General features: G+C 36.2%; 2 protein-coding genes across 5 annotated transcripts in view; one reads left to right on the top strand and one right to left on the bottom strand.

Annotated features, from left to right (window-relative positions):
• The window catches only part of LOC139969072 (probable vesicular acetylcholine transporter-B), a 190,982-nt gene extending 180,051 nt beyond the window's left edge, over positions 1-10,931 (top strand). For all 4 annotated transcript variants that reach the window (XM_071973829.1, XM_071973831.1, XM_071973828.1 and 1 more), the window contains 5 exons: positions 395-517; positions 3,692-3,830; positions 4,211-4,273; positions 4,931-5,068; positions 7,478-10,931. In XM_071973829.1, the coding sequence (XP_071829930.1) occupies positions 395-517; positions 3,692-3,830; positions 4,211-4,273; positions 4,931-5,068; positions 7,478-7,708 (694 nt within the window). In that variant the 3' untranslated portion in view covers positions 7,709-10,931. The remainder of the gene's footprint in view (positions 1-394; positions 518-3,691; positions 3,831-4,210; positions 4,274-4,930; positions 5,069-7,477) is intronic.
• Positions 10,932-17,181: 6,250 nt separating this feature from the next.
• On the bottom strand, positions 17,182-20,755 carry LOC139969249 (sodium/calcium exchanger regulatory protein 1-like). Its single transcript, XM_071974164.1, has 3 exons — positions 20,533-20,755; positions 19,498-19,714; positions 17,182-17,662 (listed from the first exon to the last, which is right to left on the bottom strand). The coding sequence occupies exons 2-3, from the start codon at positions 19,678-19,680 to the stop codon at positions 17,447-17,449; spliced, it is 399 nt and encodes a 132-aa protein (XP_071830265.1). The 5' UTR covers positions 19,681-19,714; positions 20,533-20,755; the 3' UTR covers positions 17,182-17,446.
• Between the last annotated feature and the right edge of the window lie 1,822 nt (positions 20,756-22,577).

Here is a 22,577-nt window from a genome sequence, read left to right as displayed (position 1 = left end):
GTATTATTTTTTATGACAATTATTCATCAGAAATACGAGTCTTTAAATTTGAATTAGTAGAATTCAAAATATTATGTCAATTTAATTTTCGATTAAACGTCTCCGTGATTTACTTTTATGTTTGTGTCTCCGATGGCTTAAAGGTTGTATAAATTTGTAACGTTAAGCAATGCGTTAATGTGTATCTATATAGAAGCTTTGCTAAAAGTACATACTAAAAGTACATAAAAAGTAAAAGTACATATTCTGTTCAATTCCGTTTAAGAGTATAGGCCTATTGGTACGCACGTAACAGATAAGGCATATATATAAATTTGATGTATTGTGGGTAGTCTGTGACAATACCGCGGCATTCACCTTTGCTTTGTTTTCTTTTCACTCTTCTTGACCATAGATCCGTCAACGATCTGGATTTAAAATTAATACGTTTCACCGTCTTTGGTAAAAACTTCCCCAAATCCCAAAATATGAGTCCAGACGCCTTTATCCAAATCGCATTGCAGCTGACTTACTATCGGTAAGTTATAGTCATCAATTGTTTTAATTATTCTCTTACTCTTGTTGTTGTTGTTGTTTTGGGGTGGTGGCTGTTATTGTTTAGAACATCTTAAAAACGAAATTTAAAATAATTTGTCATGGTTAGTTGGTATACCATATTTCGACATTGTCTCAAACAATTGAAGGAAGAGCACAATAGACGTGTTTGGTAACTTGAAAAGTTTTCTTTCGGTGGTGCTGACACAAATTGGGGAGGGGTGGGGCACATTAGCAGGCATGGAAGCACGCCCCCCCCCCCAACGCTGGCCAGGAGGCCGGTATTCGGCCCAAATTGGGGAGGGGTTGGGCACATAAGCAGGCATGGGAGCACGCCTCCTCCCCCCCCGCCAAAGCTGGCCACGAAGCCGGCAATCGGCCTCACCGCCTGCCGAACTTTCCAGTAATACAGTAACACTGAAGACCTACATTCCGCTGCTTGAATATGTATTTCTCTTAAAGGTGTCCGCTCTTTTCTCTCTTGTGTATAGTTGAACTGTAATAAATATCCAAGGACGTTTCGATTCCTATAAACCCTTTGGTAACAAAATACATGCACGACAACATGTAAGAGATCTGTCTAGAATCGTATATTCAAGATATCTTGAAAATCTAAACACAGTCCCGTGTCGGTTTAACCCTCTAGTTGAACAGCGACACAACCAAACAAGAAATAGACAAACTTTGACAATGTAGACATAACTATACCGTCGTGGTTACTTCATACTTTCATGTGCCAAACTATAGTCCATAAAAGATATTTTTACAAAAACAAAAATGTGTCTTTTTCCTTTCGCCCTTACTATAAAAAACAGCTTATATTAAAAATTCGGATGAAGACAAGAAAGTAAACATTATCTTCCCCTATAAGACCGAATAATATGAAATCACATTGTATGATACGATGTCTATTCAAAGCCTTAAAGAAATTCAGTTTTTTATTCCTGATGTTATATTTTATATACTTCGTTCTTCGCTTAAAGTGTATGCTCTCAAATCATGCATTTTCCCATCTATCTAGTAACACATGTCACTAATACCAGGCGCGTAGCTATACTTTTTTAGATTGCAAGGCGGTGCAATTCTTCCTGGGGGGGGGGGGGGTTGGAGGTAGGCAGAACATATTTTCTACAAACACAGGAAACATTTTTCTGACTTTATTTGGCAGAGGATATGGGACGGGGTAGTGATTGATATTGGGAGCGATTTAGCACTGCGAACACACTAACACACTTTCGAAGGTCATCTTTGCAAGCGCTTCTTGTTTCATTTATTTGCGACGTAGTGGTTTTGCTTTATTCCTCCACTTTCTTTTATTATTGAGCCCAAAAATTATTACGTTTGACCAAAGAATTTGCAAGCACCGTCTAATTATCCCAGGCGCGTAGCCAAGGGGGGGGGGGGCGGAGGGGGCAACCTCCCCCCCCCCCCGAGCATATTTTTTTTATTTGTTTTTAATGTTTTTATGATATCGCTAGTAATTTCAAAAGAGAAAATGCTAAGATGCAACTTACAAGGCCTGGGACGTGCCATTTCCAGCGATCTGGGAGGCATTTTCAGCCAAAATTTTCTTGTACGTTTCGCGCCAACTTATGGTGGCGCTACGCTTAGATAGTTTACAATGCCGTATCTACGGCTCTGATAATTTGCCTACATTTTCGCCCCTCCCTTTGCAAATTCCTGGCTACGCGCCTGATTATCCATGTTCCATTTAATACACTAAGAGAAGATTAGACAGCGCGATAAAGATACCAAAAACAGTTCAAATTTCAATTCAAATTCAGTAGTTATAATTTTTCTATACCTTAATAACTGCACATATAGTATCATTGCTCAAATTAAGAAAGCAAAATGCGTCTCTTTGGTTTAAGATCAGACTCGCTTTAACGCCTCAGAATTGTTTTAAAACACCTCTCATTAATCACGATGACACTAACTATAATGCAGAAGAAATTAGCCTATTCTCCAAAAAGAAAAACTAATAAACGATAATACACTGAGGTGAGCTTGTCAGACCTACTTCGTGAACCATGGGTGTCTTGTAAGCTAACTAACCCAGTTCTATATATTTTAACGCAGCTTACAAATTAATAAACATTAGGCAATCAATTGTAGATAAGTAACACTTTTGTTATGTTAAGAAATACTGATTGACGTTCCGCAGTGGAATGGAAACAAAGCGATAGGCTAAGTGTGTTAGTTATAGTATATACTATATTAGCGACCATACGTGACATATTGATTCATTGATTCATTGACTTGCCCTGTGAGCTCGACAATATGTATTATCAACGTCCAGTTAATGGTCAGAGCAAGTAATTAAAAGTATAGGCTTTATTGTTTAAATATGGTATCCAGAATAGTCTTAAGTCCATAATGGAATTATTTATACAATTTATTTAAAACTCTTGAGTCATTCAAAGGGTTAATGAAATATGTACGCGTTAATTGTCTGTTTTAATGAGCTTTATGACAGTATTCTTACGGTGTCTTTAACTGTCCATCAATAACCGGGTACCGAATTAATTTTAAGGAGATACAAACCAACCATCATCATAGCTGTATGTGATAGAGATTACACACCTTTTTTCATTTCTTTATTCCAGTATAAATTTACAGAGAAATTTATAAATAGGATAACAATAGAACAACAAATCCAAAAGGCTAAGAAAAGTGTTATTCCATTTAGGAGATACCACTGACTAATTCTCCTTCATACACGAGGACTTGATCAAGTCTAAATATTGCATCATCGAGCCACATGTGTTTTCCTGTTTCAATGGGTTTTTGTATTTATGAAATATACAAAATGCACTTCTATTCACCATGAACAAATTTCAAAGAGTGAATTCTCATTCTGTGAAATTATGCTATCATTTTTAGGCAGAATTTTAGTATTCATGTTTTATAAACGTTTAGGTAAAAGAGAAAAAAAAAGATGCGAGTGTTAGTATGACTTCTTTTTCCACTTATTTCTTACACCCTGCTCCCCCCCCCCCCCCCCCTCCAAGTTAAAGAACAGTCAATTCAAATGAGTTCAAACGCGCTTGAAAGTACCATTCTCAACCACACGTTATCATTTGAAGATTTTCTATTTCCTTTAATATTTATTAAATTCAAATATACTTCATACTTTTGGTTATTTCTTTCCTTTCAGAATGTACGGAAAAATAACTCATACTTACGAAAGTGCAAGTACGAGACGATTTCAGCTTGGTCGGGTGGATAATATACGATCGGCTTCGTGTGAGGCTTTGGCTTTTGCCAAAGCTATGGTATCCGAGGAGGAAGTTCCAGTAAGCAAAGAGTCGATTAATAATTCAAATAACGATTGATGTAGATTGCTTCTGATATCAAAACTCACTTAAATCGCAATTCATCACGGCTCGAAATATTGAATAGTGAATGTATATAAATAAATATATATATATATATATATACTTCTATAGTTGGTAAAATATAATGCAGGAGAATGACGTCATCAGTATCAAATCATCTCTAAATGCAAATCTGCTTAAATAGTTAATAAGATAAGTTAACACACTTGATGTTAAGACCTTCGTTTTACTTAGACGCCTACTATAATTGAACATGAAGATTTATACAGCAAATTTAAAGGAAACGGGACAACAATTCAAAAAAGTTGAAATTATGGAATTTTCTTTCAAATTTTCAGATAGAAAAGAAAATGCAACTTTTGCATGAGACAATAGAATTTCAGACGGACAATTGTATTCAGGTAATTTAACTTTTTTTTCCTTCTAATCATTTTTATAAATATCAATTTTTAACAATAATAAAAACATTATGTTAAACTATACAGGTGTTCTTTACAAACTTGATTTAAATTAGGCACAAACCCAGGCGTTTCCTCGGTTAATTTGGCTTTACACCGTTTGGAAGATATCCTATAGTTGAAAAAGTCATGTCTGGGAGTTGTCAGTTTCTGAATCCGTGCCACTAGGATATAAGATATTTTAATTTCTCTGTTTCTCTTTCCATATTTTCAAGGTAAAATGTTAATAATGTTGATGCTGAATCTGACGTCACCAATAGGTCAAGTTACCTGGCTCGATATGTTACATTCAGCATTTATAAATATCACATATCTAATACAGAAAATTAAAAGTTGTAATGCAAAAAAAAAAAAATTAAAAATTAAAGCATAAAACAAATGTGGGCTCGATGATAAAATATGTGATATGCCCCAAAAGGATTAATTTGTTTTCTTAGCTGTGTGGGGAAGTTTTGCATGACAATTATTATGCATCACATTAGCCAATAATAATGATGGTAGCGTTGTGTTTCCTTTCACACATATCGGGTACATATTACTAGAGCAGACATCATATTAAATTTTATTGTATTTGTCTCTTTCTTTAATAAATCCAATTAGACAATTCTTGGCCATGGATTTGACTGTCATTTTCTTGGACTGAGAGAGGTCAATAGTGAACATGGTGATCCTACTCCAGAGATCTTCACGGATTTATCCTTCATAGAAAGCAACCAATTCCGTCTGTCAACGAGTCAGGTGAGTACTATGCAGAGGTCCTAAAGTGTGCATGCATGCTTCTGATATTGAGGTTGTCAGTGAGGAGGATTTCGTCGCCTATCAGGGGCTGGCGTTGTTTTTCAGTGGGGGAGGGGGAGGGGGTCAATAGCCTTTATGACACAATACGATCGGGTTCTCCGCATGTATCGCTTTGAGAGCGTGGTGGCCAATTGGCTAAGGCGTCGGACTCGTAATCCAAGGATTGTTGGTTCGATTCCTGCCTAGTTCATTACGTTGTGTCCTTGGGCAAGATGCTTATCTCACTTGCCTCTCTCCCCCCAGGGGTTAAATGGGTACCTGTGAGGTAACTTGTCATTGGGCGCAGTATATAACTGCTGCCGACTGGAGGGATTGTCTCTGGGACAGGTTATCATTGACCAGGGGTAATATAACGTCTGTAAAGCGCTTTGAGACCTATCGCTGGTGAAAAGCGCTATATAAAATTCAAATATTATTATTATTATTATTATTATTATTATTATTTAGTGTTATTCAAAGATATAAGTGAGAGCGAGGTATTTTTCGCTTTGGTTTAGGGTTCAGCGTTGGTTGGTTTTGGTTTTATTTCATTGCAGTTTGACTTTTAGCATTGCTAGGTTACGTAAAAAGCGCATCTGATATGGTATCATATATGGCTGTTGTTAAATAAGAACCATACATTTAATAGGGCTTGAAATTACATATCAAGCCCGCACATTTAAATGCAAGGAGAGGCAATGCACTCTTTGAAAGTGCCCAGAATGAGCAATCGCCACGTAGAATATAGCTATCCATAGGAGTGAAATGCTACAACGCTATATATACTAAAAAAGTTGGGCAAATATTTTACTCAACAATGAGTACGTATGGATCCTTGAAATTTCTCCAGCAACAAGTAACATGCAGATAATATTTCACTCTTTGGCAATAAACTTCGTTAAAATATCGTGATTTTACTCGTTCGCTTTTTTTCCTTGGAGTGATGATGGGGGTGGGATGTTGTCCAATTTTTTGGGTAAATTATGCACAAACCTCTTCGGTGTTTTATGACTCCATCAAAAACGAAATATATCCTCCGATATAGTGCTCTTATTGCATGAAGTCACTCTTCCACAAAAGAAACATCATGGACACTTTAAAAAAGTAAATTCAACTTCCCCAACTGTCTTTTGTCATACAAAAATATGTCTTTCCCTAGTGTGGCGCTATTTATGTTTATCAGTTTAGTGTGCGACACAGCTACGGGTGACGCAAAGCCAAACATCGTTTCATCTATATATGTATTATTATCTTTGTTTTTGAGGGGGGGGGGTCTGTACACATTCCCATGGGTTTTCTCGTCCATCTTTGTAAACTGTATAAGAGTGAGCAATGTTTATTTTAAATCAATGTCGCATTAATGTTAAACATTCCCCGGTTGTAGCAGCAACATTTGCAAATTCCATTCTTAATAGACGGAAATGAAAAATAATCATTATAATTATAATAATGATAAAAATGTATATATATATATATATATGAATACAAATTTAGGAAGAATTCAAGCACATTACGTTTTATACGTGATATCATTCCTAAACCCATATCCACTTTCATTTAATTGTATTTGGTTCCTTTGCAAAACAAACACCGGGGCAGTTTTATATTTTCAATTATTTTCAGGCGATTATTTTTATAATAAAATAGGCTCTCATAACAAGATGTCCATTGTTAATTACGTGTGAAACTGTAGAAGAAGGGGGCGGTCGGAGGGAGCTACAGTCCCGAGGCACGGTGTAACCTCTTGTGAGCGTTAACATGGAATGGAGAATAATACATTTCCCATTTTTATGAACATGAACTGCTTGACATAATTGTCTCTATGGCCTCTATGGCTTCTGACGTCACTGCTTATTATCGCAGGTAGCATTGGTAGTGGTTATATATGGTCATTATACGTTGAATTGTACCAGGGAGTTGTTATGGAACTCCCTGATTGTACTATACATATACACCATATATAGATATAGTCATACAGATATAGTCATATCATCACTATACCATAGTGTACCAGTAGTAACGGTCCTATATTACTGGCGAGTGAGAATACCTGGTGGATGAGTTTTCGAGCAGAGGCATCGAGAGCAAGGACGATCTCCAGGGACAATTATGTCATAGCGCCACATTTAGGACGTTTTTTAACCATTTTCTAAAAATGTGAAATACACCTTCATGCACCCCGGCCAACCTCCCGGGGCTATAGCTCCATCACCGCCGCCCCCTGACCTCTTCAGGTCTGCTTTCGACATTTCAAAATTATTGCAGTGACGTATAGTAAAGCATGATAACGATACAATACCCTATTGTTGAATTCCTTTGTTTTGATTTTATTGTTCTTTTGTTTTCTGTCTCCTATTGTTACATCAACAGGTTCTAACAAAGCTAGATACTTTCATGTGCTACGGCCCGGTCGTTGCCGACGGTTACGGCACCGCTTACAACCCTCACGAAGATTACATCTTATTCGCCATAACATCGTTTAAGAGTCATCCCGATACTGATTCTTTCGTCTTCCGGACACACTTGAAGCAAAGTTTGATGGATATGTTCAATTTGTGTAATAGTTCTAATAACAACTTCCAAATCTACAAAGAAGGCTAATTCTCCGACGTCATTATGACGACATTTTGCCAAATAGAAAGAAAAAAAACATCGATAATAATTCTAACTGTCACTTTAATTTTGACAAGACAACAAAACAATATATATAAATTGGGAAAAAACTTGGAAAATGCGTTACATTGAATAGAAAGGGACTGTATAGAAGGAATGTCAATCATGGTTGTCTGTATAGTTCGATGATATTTGTAAGTGGTTGATATGTCAAGCTAACTTCAAACTGAAACAAAGATGGCGTGTTGGGAATTGCAGTTCAGTTTGGTGATACAATCATAGGTTTACATTGAAAGTTAGCTGACATATAGTTTAAAACTGTGTAAGGGAATGTTGCAAACGATAAAACTATATGCTACAAAAGAATACGTTTTATACATTTTTAATTACTGATTTGAGGAAGATGTTACCTCCTTATTCAGAAAAGGGAACTTTTTATTAACTTTACCAAATGTAAACAACAACAAAAGAGAAAGACATGAGAATCAACAAAAGTAACAACAAGGACTTTGTCCTGGAGTTTTGGAAACATCATATAAACACGCACAAAAATGACAAGAAATGGGTATCACAATTTTTGTAAAATATGTAATCAGAAGGGGTTTAAAAGTACTACGAAGCACCTTCAATGAGGATTAGAATTATTGCCGGGATTATTAAACGTTGTTGTACAGACGCATTTGTGGATCGTATCGCAAGCACCCAGTAAAATTCAATTAACGCATTTTTATCTTGTACTTGGAAAATTCATTAAGGCCACAAATTAAGACATAACTTCCAAATTCAATGAATCACAAAAGGAGAATATACACAAAAAATCTTGTTTCATTTTTTATTATTAAAAATAATTAGAGGGTTGCAGCGATAAGTAGAGTTTTAGTATTGTAGTAAATTTAGTCGAGATTGAAATGGTTCTTTAAGCAGGAATGCAAGATCCATAATATATTAAGTTTGAGTAGGAGTGACTCTTTTACATTTTCTTAAAGCATGTTTCTGACTACATTTTAGATGATATAACAAAACTGGAATTTGAATAAGAAAAAGAATTGTTCATGTCGCAAAAGAACATAATTCTATACAGACTAACGTGACAATCAAGTATAGGTCACTTCATTCGATGGTACAGTTTATCCTTATTATTATTTTTTTAAGTTTGGCATAATTTATAGAATCGTTATCTTGCGTTATAAGAATCTCTTCATAGTAATGAATGAAATTTTTTTTCAATTCAAACATGGCATTGCAATTTTGGAGCAAAACTTAATTCTCATAGTTGCATTTGCACAGAATCGGTTTCCTTTTTCTGTTGAAATCATGAATTTTATTTGACTTTCTGATATCAAAATTAATTTTAAAAAATCCAAAGTTCACCCAACTGCCGGATTAATTAAATTGATAATTGACAAACGTAAGTTCTTTGTTGTGTAAAACTTGGTCCTTGATATAGGATTTGATTCTATTAAAACTTTGGCATTTCCCGACCAAAAGTTTTCTACTTTTATGGAAGTTAAGAACTTTGACATGCTGCAACAAATTGAATCATCATTTAGCAATGTTATAAAATACTACTTGTTTGTAGAGGTGGGGGGGGGGTGGGGGCTTTCTAATAATTGTTTGAAACAAAAGGCCGTATCTATGCAACTTGAGCAAGAAGTTCCTACACTTATAAAAGAAACTGTTTATATAATTTGTGCAAAAATATAGGTTATAAAGGTCTGTATGATAAACGTCATGAAATTCTTTGGTTCGCTTACGGCCTAAACAAAATGGCGACTTCACTGTGTTCATGAGACTATCGAACTAACTAAATTTGGATTTGAGTTTAGTGGTGAGCGAATGCATAACGGTTTCTTTTAATAAACAAACTATAAGATACATCCGTATAACGTTACAACTAACTGACTGGAATTTTGTTTTGTTTATTCAAAATTTCATCAAATTTTGTCATCAAAGTTTTCAACGGAATAAATTGCACATGATGTAGTTCGGTCTTAACATTGTATCCCTAATAATGTAACATAAGCAATGTACATAACATTTCTTCGCTTTTCTGTTCTTTTCAACTCAGACGACAGCTTTGAATTCGTTTTTAATGCGGAAGCACCACTTCATTACGTCATGATGCACAAAGAATGACGTCACAAAGTACATACTCTATATACCATCTATCTATCGGACATTTTGCTATCCAAATAGTCCATAGTATAGCCAAAATCCTGACACAATTTCTGTTAGCGAATCTAGTGCCAAAAGATATTCGGCCGCCACAAGTACGTATAAAGGACGAAAGATGACGTCACTATTGAGACAGTTACAAACCATCCATTCTCTCTCTCCCTCTTTACCCCCCCCCCCCTTTCTCCTTTCTTTTAAACAAAGCAGTATTACAGCATTACCAATTCGGCTAGCAGCCAGTCTGTGTTGATGCCGAATTCTTAACTTCTTAAACTAAACTATGACATTAAAAGGAAATATTACAATTTACATTTTCCATTTTCAAATCTTTGCAGTTGAATTCTTATTTCGTTGTTGGTTTAAGGGGGAGGGGGAGGGGTTGAGGTGGTGGGATTGGTAGGGGTGTCTTAGCAGGACATTGTATTATACATTGTTACAGTGCAGTCAAAGGAATTGTCTTTACCCATCATCAAAGGTAAATGAACTATACCTCCGATACAAGACATTTTTATGGATACTTACACATCCGTGTGCGGGTTGGGCGGAGGAGGGGAGGGGGGTAAGGGGGAGGGCAGAGAGTATTATGTACCACCACTGAAACCCTCCTAAGGATAATCTACCTGAAACTTACTTTGGATTGAAAGTTAATAAATTTGTATATGTGTATAGGCTTAATGAATAGTAATGAAAGTAAAATTAAATATACATTTTGCAGGCATTTATGTACTGTTAGCTATAGTATAGAGTTTTAAGTGCAATAACTTCTGGTAGAGTTAATATTTATATCTTGTAGAAATTTTAATAGGATGACATTCCAAGAAAAGTCGTAAAGCTGCAAACCAAAGTAACAAGAAAAAGCAAAAATTTAATTAATTAATTAATTGATTGATTTATTTATTTTAGAAAATGTTTGTATAATGTTAATCGTTTCGTTTCGTGAAAATAATTTTATCGGGATTACGTTTATCTGTTTTGTGCTTTATTACGTCAGGTTGCTTTCCATAAATTTTATAATCCGTAGCAAAAAAACAAACAACTTATGATTCATTAATTTAATTTCTCATATTTTCTCGTTAATTTTTCCTTAATTTATCTCGTTCATCTTCATAAAAAATTTGAAGAGACAAAAGCACATATCAGTCATTCCGAATTTATGGTTATGAATCCAAATATACTTTTTGAAGTGGACACAGAGCCTGCAACCATCATATTTTGATCATATCTGTACTGAAGAAGATCATTATCATAAAAAACTTTCCTGAATAGCTAAGAAAAAATTTTGGAGATAATATACAGGATTCCTATTTCTTCAAACACGTGGGCGTTTAAATATTTGATATCAAGTCTAAATATGACACCATCAAGCCGCATTTGCTTTGAGATCATTTTATGTTTTGGCTTTGTGTACTACTATGTTCATTTTCTTGTAAATGCAGATGAGTTTTACAAATGTTGAATCTAACATATTTGAGACCCTTAAGGCCCGGTCACACTACAGCGATATTTTATCGAAATACGGTCCGATTTTTCCGATTTAAGGCCGAAGAGTGAGGTTTGTGGTAGTGAATGTAATGAATGCAGTAGAATATTCGAATACCTACTTCAAATCTGAGGGGTTCTAGAACTGACTACATTCTGAAGTGACGTCACATCGAAAAGCGATAAAAATCGGAAGAGAAATCGGATAGCTAACCGATAAAAGGAAACGGAGTCAATATCAAAAGTTAGTTGAGGGCTATTCCACATCGGAATGGCTCAACAGATAGCAAATCAGGTCCTTTATCACTGTGGCTAGAAGACCCGAACGAAAAACTGTCTGTTTCGATTCCTCTGGGAAAATCGGATAGTATTCCGATAAAATATCGGTATAGTGTGACCGGGCCTTTACTGTGATATATACTTGAGTATCAACACTGTTTACGTTGTATATGGACATAACATGTAATCATGTACTCATGTAACATGGACATTACATGGACATTACATGGACATTATACATGGACATTACACATGGACATTACATGGACATTGCATGGACATTACATGCACAGTATGACAAAGCAAGACAAAGAGAGATTAATAGGTTTCAGATGCTAGAGGCACTAAGACGTCACATATTACGTAATGTACAACCCACAGCCTGGAAAGACTCTAAAACGTGGATATCTACGCGGAGCTAGCATTTTCTTTACCTATTTGGGGAAATTGTTCACTAAAACGACCTCTGTCATATAAACTAAAGATGACAACTGCGTTTGTGTCTGTTTTAACTATATTAGCATGTTTTACTCTTTGGTATGGTCCAACTAGTGAACATTTACTCTTTGAGAGTGTCCACGATAATGACTTCCTTAAAAGGAGCGACAATTTATCAAAGAGTGACTTTTGAGTTTAAGAAGAGTATTGTTTTCTCTTAGGCTCAGTGAAGTGACATTGAAAGTTACACGCATGTGTGATATGAAGGTTATTTGGTAATTATCATTAACCGATATATGTTACTTTTTATGAGGTGAAAATATTTTTATTTAAAAAGATGGGTTAAATCATCTTGCTTGGTGAGTAGCTCCAACTGGTTTTGGAAAATATTAATTTAGTTCTACTACTAAAGGGAATATTTTCAGTCTTTACAACTTAAAGTTGAAGTAATTCACTATTAAGGTATAAACCAGAGGCGTGCACAAATGGGGGTGGGGTAGGGGGTTTGAGTTGGCGTCATGGCTCCCCACCACCATCGTTAATCGGGATAAAAAAGAAATCAAACCGTTAAGTCGGGGGATTGTTTGGAAATTCAAAGCATTTGTTAGCACAAACTTGCGTTTAGACCTAATTTATTGTCTAAATGTGCCTCAGGATGCACTATTTGCCATCTGTACTTTGAAAGTTTCTTCTGGGCGGACCCCCCCCCCTCCCCGGACATGGGAATCGTTTTAAACGAACCCAAAGCTACACCCGTCATTCGTAACATTTTATATCCGCCTACAGCCCGTCCATAAAAGGCCATGGCCTTAACAATGTCCCTATGGGGACATCCCCGACCCAACCACCACCAGATCCATTATTTTTGACATCCTGTGCTTGTCACTGAAATTAATTGAATTCACGATGACATGATTATAAGATATGACGTCATAGATCGAGTGTTAGTATTTGGCCTTTTTAATGTGTTTTAACTTCTTTTTGCTTATTACCAAATTTTCCAACTCAAATAGGAAAGCAATATGTAAAAAATTGCCACAGCTTCGCTACGCTGTTTTCGTTTACAATTTGTTAGCTTGCCATGCATATATTTGCGTAGACCAACGTTTTCCTTATTTTCCATGCTATTACAGCACCCAACAACCTTTGGTTGCCTTCGCGGTTATGCAGTGCAAAAGTGTGTTCTAAATCAGAAATTATCTAACTCGTTTGAAAGTGAAGTTTTAAAAGCATATAAAGAGACAAATTGAATTTTAAAGTTGATTAATTGTATATTATATATGTATATTAATATATATATATGGGGCAGGCCTATGAGAATGAAGAATGCAGTATTATGATGCTCAGAAATTGTGTACGATTTATCGAAAAACAAAATTCATTCCTTTACAAAAAACGGCTAAAATATATTGATCTATTGCAAATTAACAATGTTGTGTGTTTCTTTATTTGGGTGTGTGCGTGGTTTTTATAAATGTCTAAGCTACTCATTGACGTATATTCCTCACCGTCTTATGATTAACAGCTGAAACCTGCAGTGGAAATATAAAATTAAATTCGGGGTATCTTATATATACTCGTGACCAGATGTAATGTACGGACAATGCTATAAAGTGAATTGGATAAGCTAATTCTTGATAGCAAATACTTTTTTGTGACTGTTTATCCTTTGACCCAGTGTTTTTAGGCTTGGACGGCAGTTATGTAAGAGAATATAGCCATCCCTTGTGGACAAGACAGGCGCTGATGCATTGGGTGCGAGGTATGCACCCCTTTTTACACCCCCCCCCCTTTTTTTTACACACAAAGTAGGTATTAGCACAATCTTCCGTGCACAACTAATTATAACCTAGTTTATCTTGTTTCTGGGGAGGGCCCCATACCGCCGTCCCTCTTACATGGGGGTTGGCTACAAAGTCCCCAGAGCCACACCCCTTTAACCCCCCCCCCCCCCCCCATTGCCTTACCTCTCTCCTTACATACATCTTTTTTATATTTGGATATCTTTATTTTGCTTTATTTTGTGTAATAACACAGTAACCTCATTATTACCCAATCGAAAAACCGTGTCAAATAACATCCTTTTGCTCATGAAAACTGAGAATCAGCTTTTCATGTTTAATGCAGACTTGTTGAGTAGTCGGTTCAACTCCAACCCGCATTAATCAACCTGAGACATTTTATTTCTAGATTTCTAGAGTAATTATTCCTTTTGGTTTCTCAGAAGATTTCGTCGGTAAGATACCGTGTGTTAGATTTCTATTAACCACATACAAAAAAGGAAATTCGAAAATTTAACAGTTTGAAAAGTTAATTGCATTATTTTTAATGTGAAACTTTACTAGTCAAGCTACAGAACTATAGATTTATATAAGGAAAAATTCACTGTCGGATACTAAGTTATTATTTCCGGTTCAGGTGACGTCATAGATGTTGACACAGCTGACGTCATCGAAGAGTGGGTACTGAAATTACGGTACTGTTTTGTGGTATCTATAGTAAACAAGTAGCTTGAAAATCAACAAAGGATCGCCATAATGCTCACCGTTTTGGTTTCATATTGAGAAGAGAAAAAAAAAAAATTTGCGCATAATATTACAACTAATTCGAAATGATGAAGGGATTAATTACAAGGAAATTTGGAAGATATTGAAGCTCTTCCCCCATTTCGTATTGAAATGGAGTTGTTACGGATTTAGCCAAATATATCAAAATCTTCCGTGCTAGCGTACGCTAAAGCAGTCCTTTGTAGGTAAATATCTCTTACGGAATCCTGCAGTATGCTACACGGTGTTAGGCAATCATGGACGATGCTGTGACGTAAGTCTATTGTACATGTAGTTTGATTAACAAAGAACGCAACATTCCTTTATCCTGCGTGCGCGTCGCGATGTAAAATCATGCATAATTCCTGCTTTGTTTATTTTGCCTCTTTGGAAGTGATAAACAAAACTGGCTAAGGTACTGTATATGTTATCATGTGTGAACTGTACAGAGTAGATCGCTCGCCAATCTCTCACGTGATTATATGGAGCATCTACTCGCCAATCTTTAATCTGATTATATGGACTATCTGTCCTTTTTTCCAAGGGACAAGTGATACCTGACATGACGTCACATTGTCATGGTAATGCAGTTACAGTCTCGACGTAAGGGGGGACTGGGGTTCAGAGTGGATCAAGTTGCGTGGTTGTCGTGCCCAGGATCTATCTTGTGTGACGTTTTGTGAAAAAGAATTGTAGCGTTGGACGATACGTTTTAACATCCTTTAAAGAATGCAATGTTCTTTACCTATGATTGCTGTGATGCAATCAAAACGATTTATAATTTTATGGACGTATTCAGTGCGGTCGTAATGGTACTAATGCCGAGAAAATTCGCTTTGGGTAGGGTTTGTTAAATGCAAGTTAGGCTTGCCATTTTTTAAAAAGTCGCAATGGATAAATTTATTTAATTTAATAATAGAAGCATTAAGAGCTATATATTGAGTGTAGTTACATATATTAAAGCAGAAGGTATACGTAACACTAGTATCTGATGTTGTGCTCTCAATGGCGCGGTACTCTTAATACAGAAACAGGATCAGTGTTAGAAATCCGTATATGACTACCAGGATAGGCTAATGCCTTCATTACACAATCACATACACAACGAGGAAAAAGTAATGTTAATTGTTGAACACAATTTGACCGAAGAAGTCATGTGATTATTTGAGGTGGTTTTTAGTTTTATATAACATCTACCATATGCCTTGAGCATAAGGTGTATTTGCCATAAAAGATGGCTTTTGTTTGCAGCGAGTTTTTAAGGTTTGGTGAGCTGTAATGTTATAGTAACGTTATATAGCCTACATGTACACACAACCTGAACGATTAAGCTTCTACTCTACGGGATTGAAACATCGACTAATCTACTTTGCCTCTTATGAACTGAATTGGAATCAGGATCGGATCGTCTTAGAATGTGAATTGTCTCGGACTCGGGTCAACATGATTTCCAACTTGCAACCAATACTAGGCAAGCCCATCGGTATTTCAAGTTCTTTCCAAGGATAGGCAAGACAGGGTAAGCTTTATCTCTTTTGTTTTCTGTTTCGTGAAAGTGATAATCACTTTAATATGTTTGCTGGGCTCAATCCATATGCATTGCGTTATAAAAGTACCGCTGCGTACCTGTGGACATATGAACAATGACAGCCATCAAATTTCACAAAGTTGGGTAAATTTTGATTATATATATAAGTGCTGTAAAGATTGTTTATTACGTTCTGAAAAAAAGGGGTTTTTACAAATAGTGTTTCCTTTTCTTCTATTTTTCCGGCTGCAATTTCAATGTGAAAGTGAGCCCAACATTTGATGGATTGCTGGCAAAGATTGTCATAACTAATATGGAAGCTGGTTTCTATGTGGTATTTTGTTGTTTAGTGTTTGACAGTGTATACTGCCGCCATTAATGACAGAGGCAATTTTCTGGATTCTTCAACAAAAAGTCACTTTAAAATTAAAAAAAACTCTTTCATTATATGAATAGAGAAAGGGTAGCGTTCGTTTGAAAAAAAATTATACTTCAAAATATTGGGAAGGAGCAGTTTTGAGTTTTTTTTACAAAACGGTAGAGGTCGAGTATGTACCCCCCCCCAACCCCAACCCCCACTCCTCAAGCTGCGCTGTCCCTGGTTAATGAACTTAGTTTCAATGTTCGTTGGGAAGTCTTCAGATGAGAAATCGGAGTGTGATGTGAGGTAGATTACACACAGACTCCTCATAGGTATTTCCGATAGAAGTAAATTAATCGTTCCCACGTTATTACGAATCAATATAGCGCCACCACTTCTGTTTTTTCCTCTTCAAATTCCACACGTTGCACATTATTTATGCAAACCGATAAAGTCTACAGCGTATGAGACGAATACACATAAATGCCATCCCTTGGGAAGTTTAGCATATCCTCAATTAGAAACAACTCCCTCTATTTACTGAACTTAAAACTTTGTTTTCGTTACTTACCTTTTGTTAACCTTTGTTACCTTAATTGTTGACAAATTGAAAAGCATCTCAAACATAGATTACGAAAAAAGGATAAAAGCGATATTTATACTTTGATTGTTGTTTATTCAAACTATTGTTCAATTCGAAAGCGATTTAAGAGATTAAGAGATTGTTTTCTCTTAAATATCCAAAAGGAAACACCCAAAAGTTGACTTAACTTGGATTTCTACGAAATTTATTTGGAAGTAACCTTTTTTTTTGTAAAACAAAACTTTCAAATTATTTATTCATAGTTGCGACCAAACATTTGACAGTGTTCCAACAAATTAAGGTTTATTTACAAGATACATCCCATCCCGTCTTGTTCTCAAGCTTTGTTGAAGATCCTCTTTCCTGACACGTCACCAAACTGAAAGGTCACCTGGAGTTTTCCTCCGACGACCTCACGAATAATTTTGCCCTTTCCTCCTGCTCCTTGAACGACTAACTTGTCCCCATCCCATGACGGTGTGCCGGTGACGTCTTTTCCGGAGAGTCGGGAAAGTTCGGTAGCGGCTCGGGCCTGTCCAATGACCATTTGACTCTGTGAAGTTACAACACACGGACAAAATAAAATTAAAATAAAAAAAAAAATGACATTTTTAGGGACATTTGAGGTTTAAGAAGTTTGAAAGAATAGTTCGGAGGTAGAATTTTGTTTGACTTGTAAAAAAAATTGCATTTATTTACTTCTTATCGTTTTATAAGATAACAACAGCTATACAGTTTTTGTTCTTCGCAAAGAATTCACACAATAACGCATTGAAAGGCAATATTTCGGTTGTTATCTATTTAAGATTACATCTTTGTACTTGAAATTGGATGCATAAGAATGTGTCAATATTGTTATTTCATATCACACAATACATTTTGGTATATTCGAACCCTAAGCCAAACCCAAGGTCCCACCAATATAGCAAAGATCGAAAAGCCAAAAAAAAATTCCTTAATATTCCCTTTTCAATGTACATCTATGACGTCACACATGTTTGCTTCAAGTTGATTTCCGAACTGTTACAAAATTAGGCACTTTAAAGTATCAGTATCTCGAAACACAACAAGTAGCGACTGAAGCAAAGTTGACTACCGCCCAAATTATTTATATTCTCTATTATTATCTAGCTATTATCAGCTCCCTGAATAATCTAAATACAGTTCGCCTGTAACTTTTTTTCTGTTTACGGAAGTATTTTAATCTGATAAGTCGTATAAGAAAAGAGCAGTTGTGACAATCCACCAGGCTGTAACGTACTTCTACTTATCGAAGTAAACACTCAGTCGAAAGCCAGGTGGTCCCCGGGGACAATCATAATATCGGGCCCACTTTGGCACTCTCCATTTCCCCTTAATACGTCATTATTTGTCCCATATTTACCCCGGCACAATATTTGACCCATTTGTCCCGTGACTGTAGCCCGACTCCTTCTCCCCTCCTTCATATAAAGCCTGATATTAAAAACGTTTCTCTTTATTGGATCAATGGGTCGTCGAAATTCGGCAACATGCCAACTACGAGATCGAGTTGCAGCCATGCCACTACGCGTATTTTCATATTGGCTTATTTATTTGGTGGAAAGCTTACAGTATCACTGTAAGGCACAAAATTAATGTTGATAATTTTTTGACTGCTACAAAATTGCTATCAGGCCGTGTTGTATTTCTATACCATATTTAAGTTTGAGAAATGACCCTTGATACCTGTCAGGCACAACATAGAAAGTGGCTGAACTTCTAAGTCTAACACACAGACTGTTAGGTCAGTTCCTCGTATACAACACGACACTTAAATAGCAAAATTTACAATAGAGTATATGCATTTGTCAAAGACAAATGGACTTGCATGTCATACAATGGTGCTCTGTTATTTATTTGATGTAAAAAGAACAAGTTTCGGTAGAAATATTAGAATGTTTTAAATATGGATCCACGTTAACAGTTACACCCACACTGAGGAGTTTCCGTCATCATAATCTTAAAGAAGCGTTCTTGAAAACCCGGAACAGCTATAGAAAACGTGACTAAACCTCAAACTTGATGTTTCCTTTTTTTTTAAAGTATAACATATTAAGTTTTAAAAGTTTGCCTTTAGTCATTCTTTGAGAGTACAGTTTGTACGGCAGCCGAGAAGTTCGTATGTTTGTCATAGTGAGAGAGTTTATGCAATGATTGCCACCGTTGAACCTACCACAGCAGTACATTATATTAGTTTTCCCGAATCCCACAATGCATGGTCTTATCCAAAAGAAAGGGTGATATTCGGACAGTGCGTCCAACAAAAAAGTAAAAGATTTAAGTTGACCAAAAAAAAAAAAATTTAATTATGCATGCATTTTGGAAGAATCGACGTTTTACTTTTGGGTAGAAGAAAGTTTGTCCTACCTCTGCAGTCTTGCCACCAAAGGATGTAGTGATGGTGATGTTATCACCATTAACTTTAATATCGACGGTAGAGTTAGTGTCCTGGGGTATTTTATCAGCGGGGACGTTTAGAGCCTTTACAACAGCATCCATGCCCTCTCCGTGGTCGAAGACCCATTTTCCATTCAGTGCAGCACCAGGCATGTTGAATAGTGATGGTTGGTGGTAGATTAATTTACTGCATAGTGAAAAGTAACGATATATTAAATACATGATCAAAACTAGCGTACAACATCAGATGTGGTGCGTGGGCGAGTGAAATGGGTACAGGAATACTTTAAGGGACATTCTTTGAAACAAAAACAAAAACACGAAAAAATTATAAAAATATATAAAAAATTATATTGAAGATTGTACAAAGAAATATCAGAAAGGCTATTTTAATTCTTTTAATCATTTCAAAGAAGATTAATGAGAAAGTACATTGTTTTTAGCAACTTATGCTACAATCGCATCTCAAACCACCACATGTGATGCATTTTCTAGACTAAGTGAGCGTTTGGTCACTGAAAACTAGGAATAGTTCTCTTAACGAATTGTTCGGGAGAAGGGATTGGGATGGGATTTTCAAACTAAAATGTTGGGATTTTTCTTTTGGCCTTTTTTAAATAAGTGTTACATTGTGTACCGTCGGTATATTTATTCCTTCAAAGTATAAGCTAAGCACAGAATTTTATGTCAACTTGCGAGAGTTTTTCTTGGCCGTCTTTGATTTCGATCCACAATGTATGACTTAACTACATTATGAACACTATGTCGAATAGCCATATTTAAAATACAGCATTGGCTTCAGGAACAAGAGCAAAGTTATAGTTTTGTGAGGAAATTCGCACTAAAAATGTACATGTCTTGATAAGTTTTATAGCCAAGTCAATTTTTGTTAAATTAGTATCATGATAACCAGATTCGAAAAGAAACATGAAATTGTTCAACTTTTCGTCATATTTCAAAGTAAAATCGAACTTGCAGAAATGCAACTGAAGAATTCGTACTCACCCGGTGTGAAGAGATCTTGATCGAAAGTTGATTGGTCAAGGAGTGCTAATTCTTGACACATCCTTGACTATTTAAGGATGACCACCAGTCCTCTGTCCAACATAAGCCTGCTTTTGATTGGACAATATTAAGAAAGCCTTCTTCTCATTGGACAAAGTTTACAATTACGCACACTCGTGACCAGTTCTTATCTTTCGTGCCAAAAAAAGTAAACACTGACTGACTTCAAAAGCTGAGAGACTCTTTAACTAAACTCTCTGGCTTTTAATCTGCGGCTCTTTATTTCTGTTTGCGGTGTTGTTGAAGATAATACAAGTCCATAAAATATAACGAACTTGAAATAAAGGCAAAAGTCACGCGAGGCGCGAACTATAGGCGAAGTCATATGTGAGTCATTGGCGTACTGGTACGGAGTCCTATGTAAGCCATTGGCGTACTGGTACGGAGGCCTATGTGAGTCGTTGGCGTACTGGTACGAAGATAGAGGTTGTGTTGACAGGTGTGAAGAGGAAATGAGATGATGAAGAAAACATTTGATATACGGCGATGTTTATGGCAAGCCAAATGCCAGATAATTATAGATATTCCAGATTTTTCGAAAAACCTGGATAATCGAGCGATAAACATGGATTATATATATATATATATATATATATATATATATATATATATATATATATATATATATATAGAATTTGACGTAATGAGCTGGAAAATCCAGAACAGTGAAAAAACTTCCACCGGGATTCGAACCCAGGCCCCCGGCTTTATATGTAGACACCCTAACCACTAGGCTATGGACGCTGATTGATTGTCCAGAGGTTCGAAACCGGTAAGGAAGGGTCGTAATTCCACTGTAGGCGTTAGTCACCTGTATCTAACAATACTAGTTCTGTTTTGGTGACATATTTGCCCTATTCTAGAGATCGAACATGGTGCTAACTAACTCGAAATCATTTGTGATTCCTAAAGCCGGATCTCGAAAGAGATACATGTTGATACTCGAATACCTAATTATTGGGTATTTGGCAAGCCATAGATGTACCCACGGGTCTTTTGCTGACGTTCAGGCTCTAACTTGCTTACACTTGTCACAGTGCAAAGATTTACCACATTATTTCCAGATATACGGGATGTTGAATTAACAAATTTTACTAGAGATCTAAACAAAACCTTTTTACCGGAGGGAGGGAGGGGGGAGGGGGCTGATAGGGGTATTAAATTTCATATTGGAGTTTGTGACCATCAATTGAAATACTACCATATTTAACCGACTGACCACTCCAATGATCTTTGAAACCTTCATTGGTCTGCAGGATTCAAATTACCTGTTTTTTAAATTCACTTGAAGAGATTGATAGGTAGTAAATCATGATCTCATCATTGCTATATTAAACTATCAATCTAGAACCCGTTTTATTTGAGTATTTGAAGGCTTGACACGTAATCACTTTTAAGTCTATTTATCTTCAAACACATAAACGAGTTTGAACAAATCTTAAAGTAGTAAACTAGTCATTAAACCAGAGGAGGAAAACACACAGAAGGGACACGCGTTTAAACTTTCAGCCGTTTTGTTGACAATATAGTTGCCAATCTCACTCTGTAGGTATGATTGAGTCCTTTAAATAAAACAAAATTGTATCCATGCAGTTTGTTGAGAGCAATTTGTTTAAGTATATACTATTTCACCTCTGAACTGTAAACAATGTCAACTACAAAACCAGGTAAACGACTTCAGTTAGAACCGCATTAGCCGATAACGACGAATTAATCGCATTTTCTGAGTTATGTATAAAGTATAAAAGAGCAGACGCTGATTCAGACGGGGAAAGGGTGGGGGAGAAGAAAGGGGACGGGGAGGGTAGGATGAAGGGGGTTCGTTGCCATGTGTAACCCCTCTTTCAGCTGCCTTACAAAAAATGGAGTGGTTTGTGTTACAACATTGAGTGTGGATCTCATTGCACGCCTGATTTGAAGCCGAAATATCCCTCACAAGAATGCTTTTTTAATACTTTTTTCGGGGGTAGAGGTGGGGGGGGGGT

Source organism: Apostichopus japonicus, chromosome 6 (assembly GCF_037975245.1).
Source record: "Apostichopus japonicus isolate 1M-3 chromosome 6, ASM3797524v1, whole genome shotgun sequence".
Classification (NCBI taxonomy): Eukaryota; Metazoa; Echinodermata; class Holothuroidea; order Aspidochirotida; family Stichopodidae; genus Apostichopus; species Apostichopus japonicus.
This window is presented reverse-complemented; position numbering and strand designations above follow the sequence as displayed.

Excerpts from the sequence above, each read along its gene's own strand:
- LOC139969249 (XM_071974164.1), bottom strand. The coding sequence starts at position 19,680 with ATGCCTGGTGCTGCACTGAATGGAAAATGGGTCTTCGACCACGGAGAG. Across the intron at positions 17,663-19,497 it reads TTGGTGGCAAGACTGCAGAG|AGTCAAATGGTCATTGGACA; the intron begins GTAGGACAAACT and ends GTAACTTCACAG.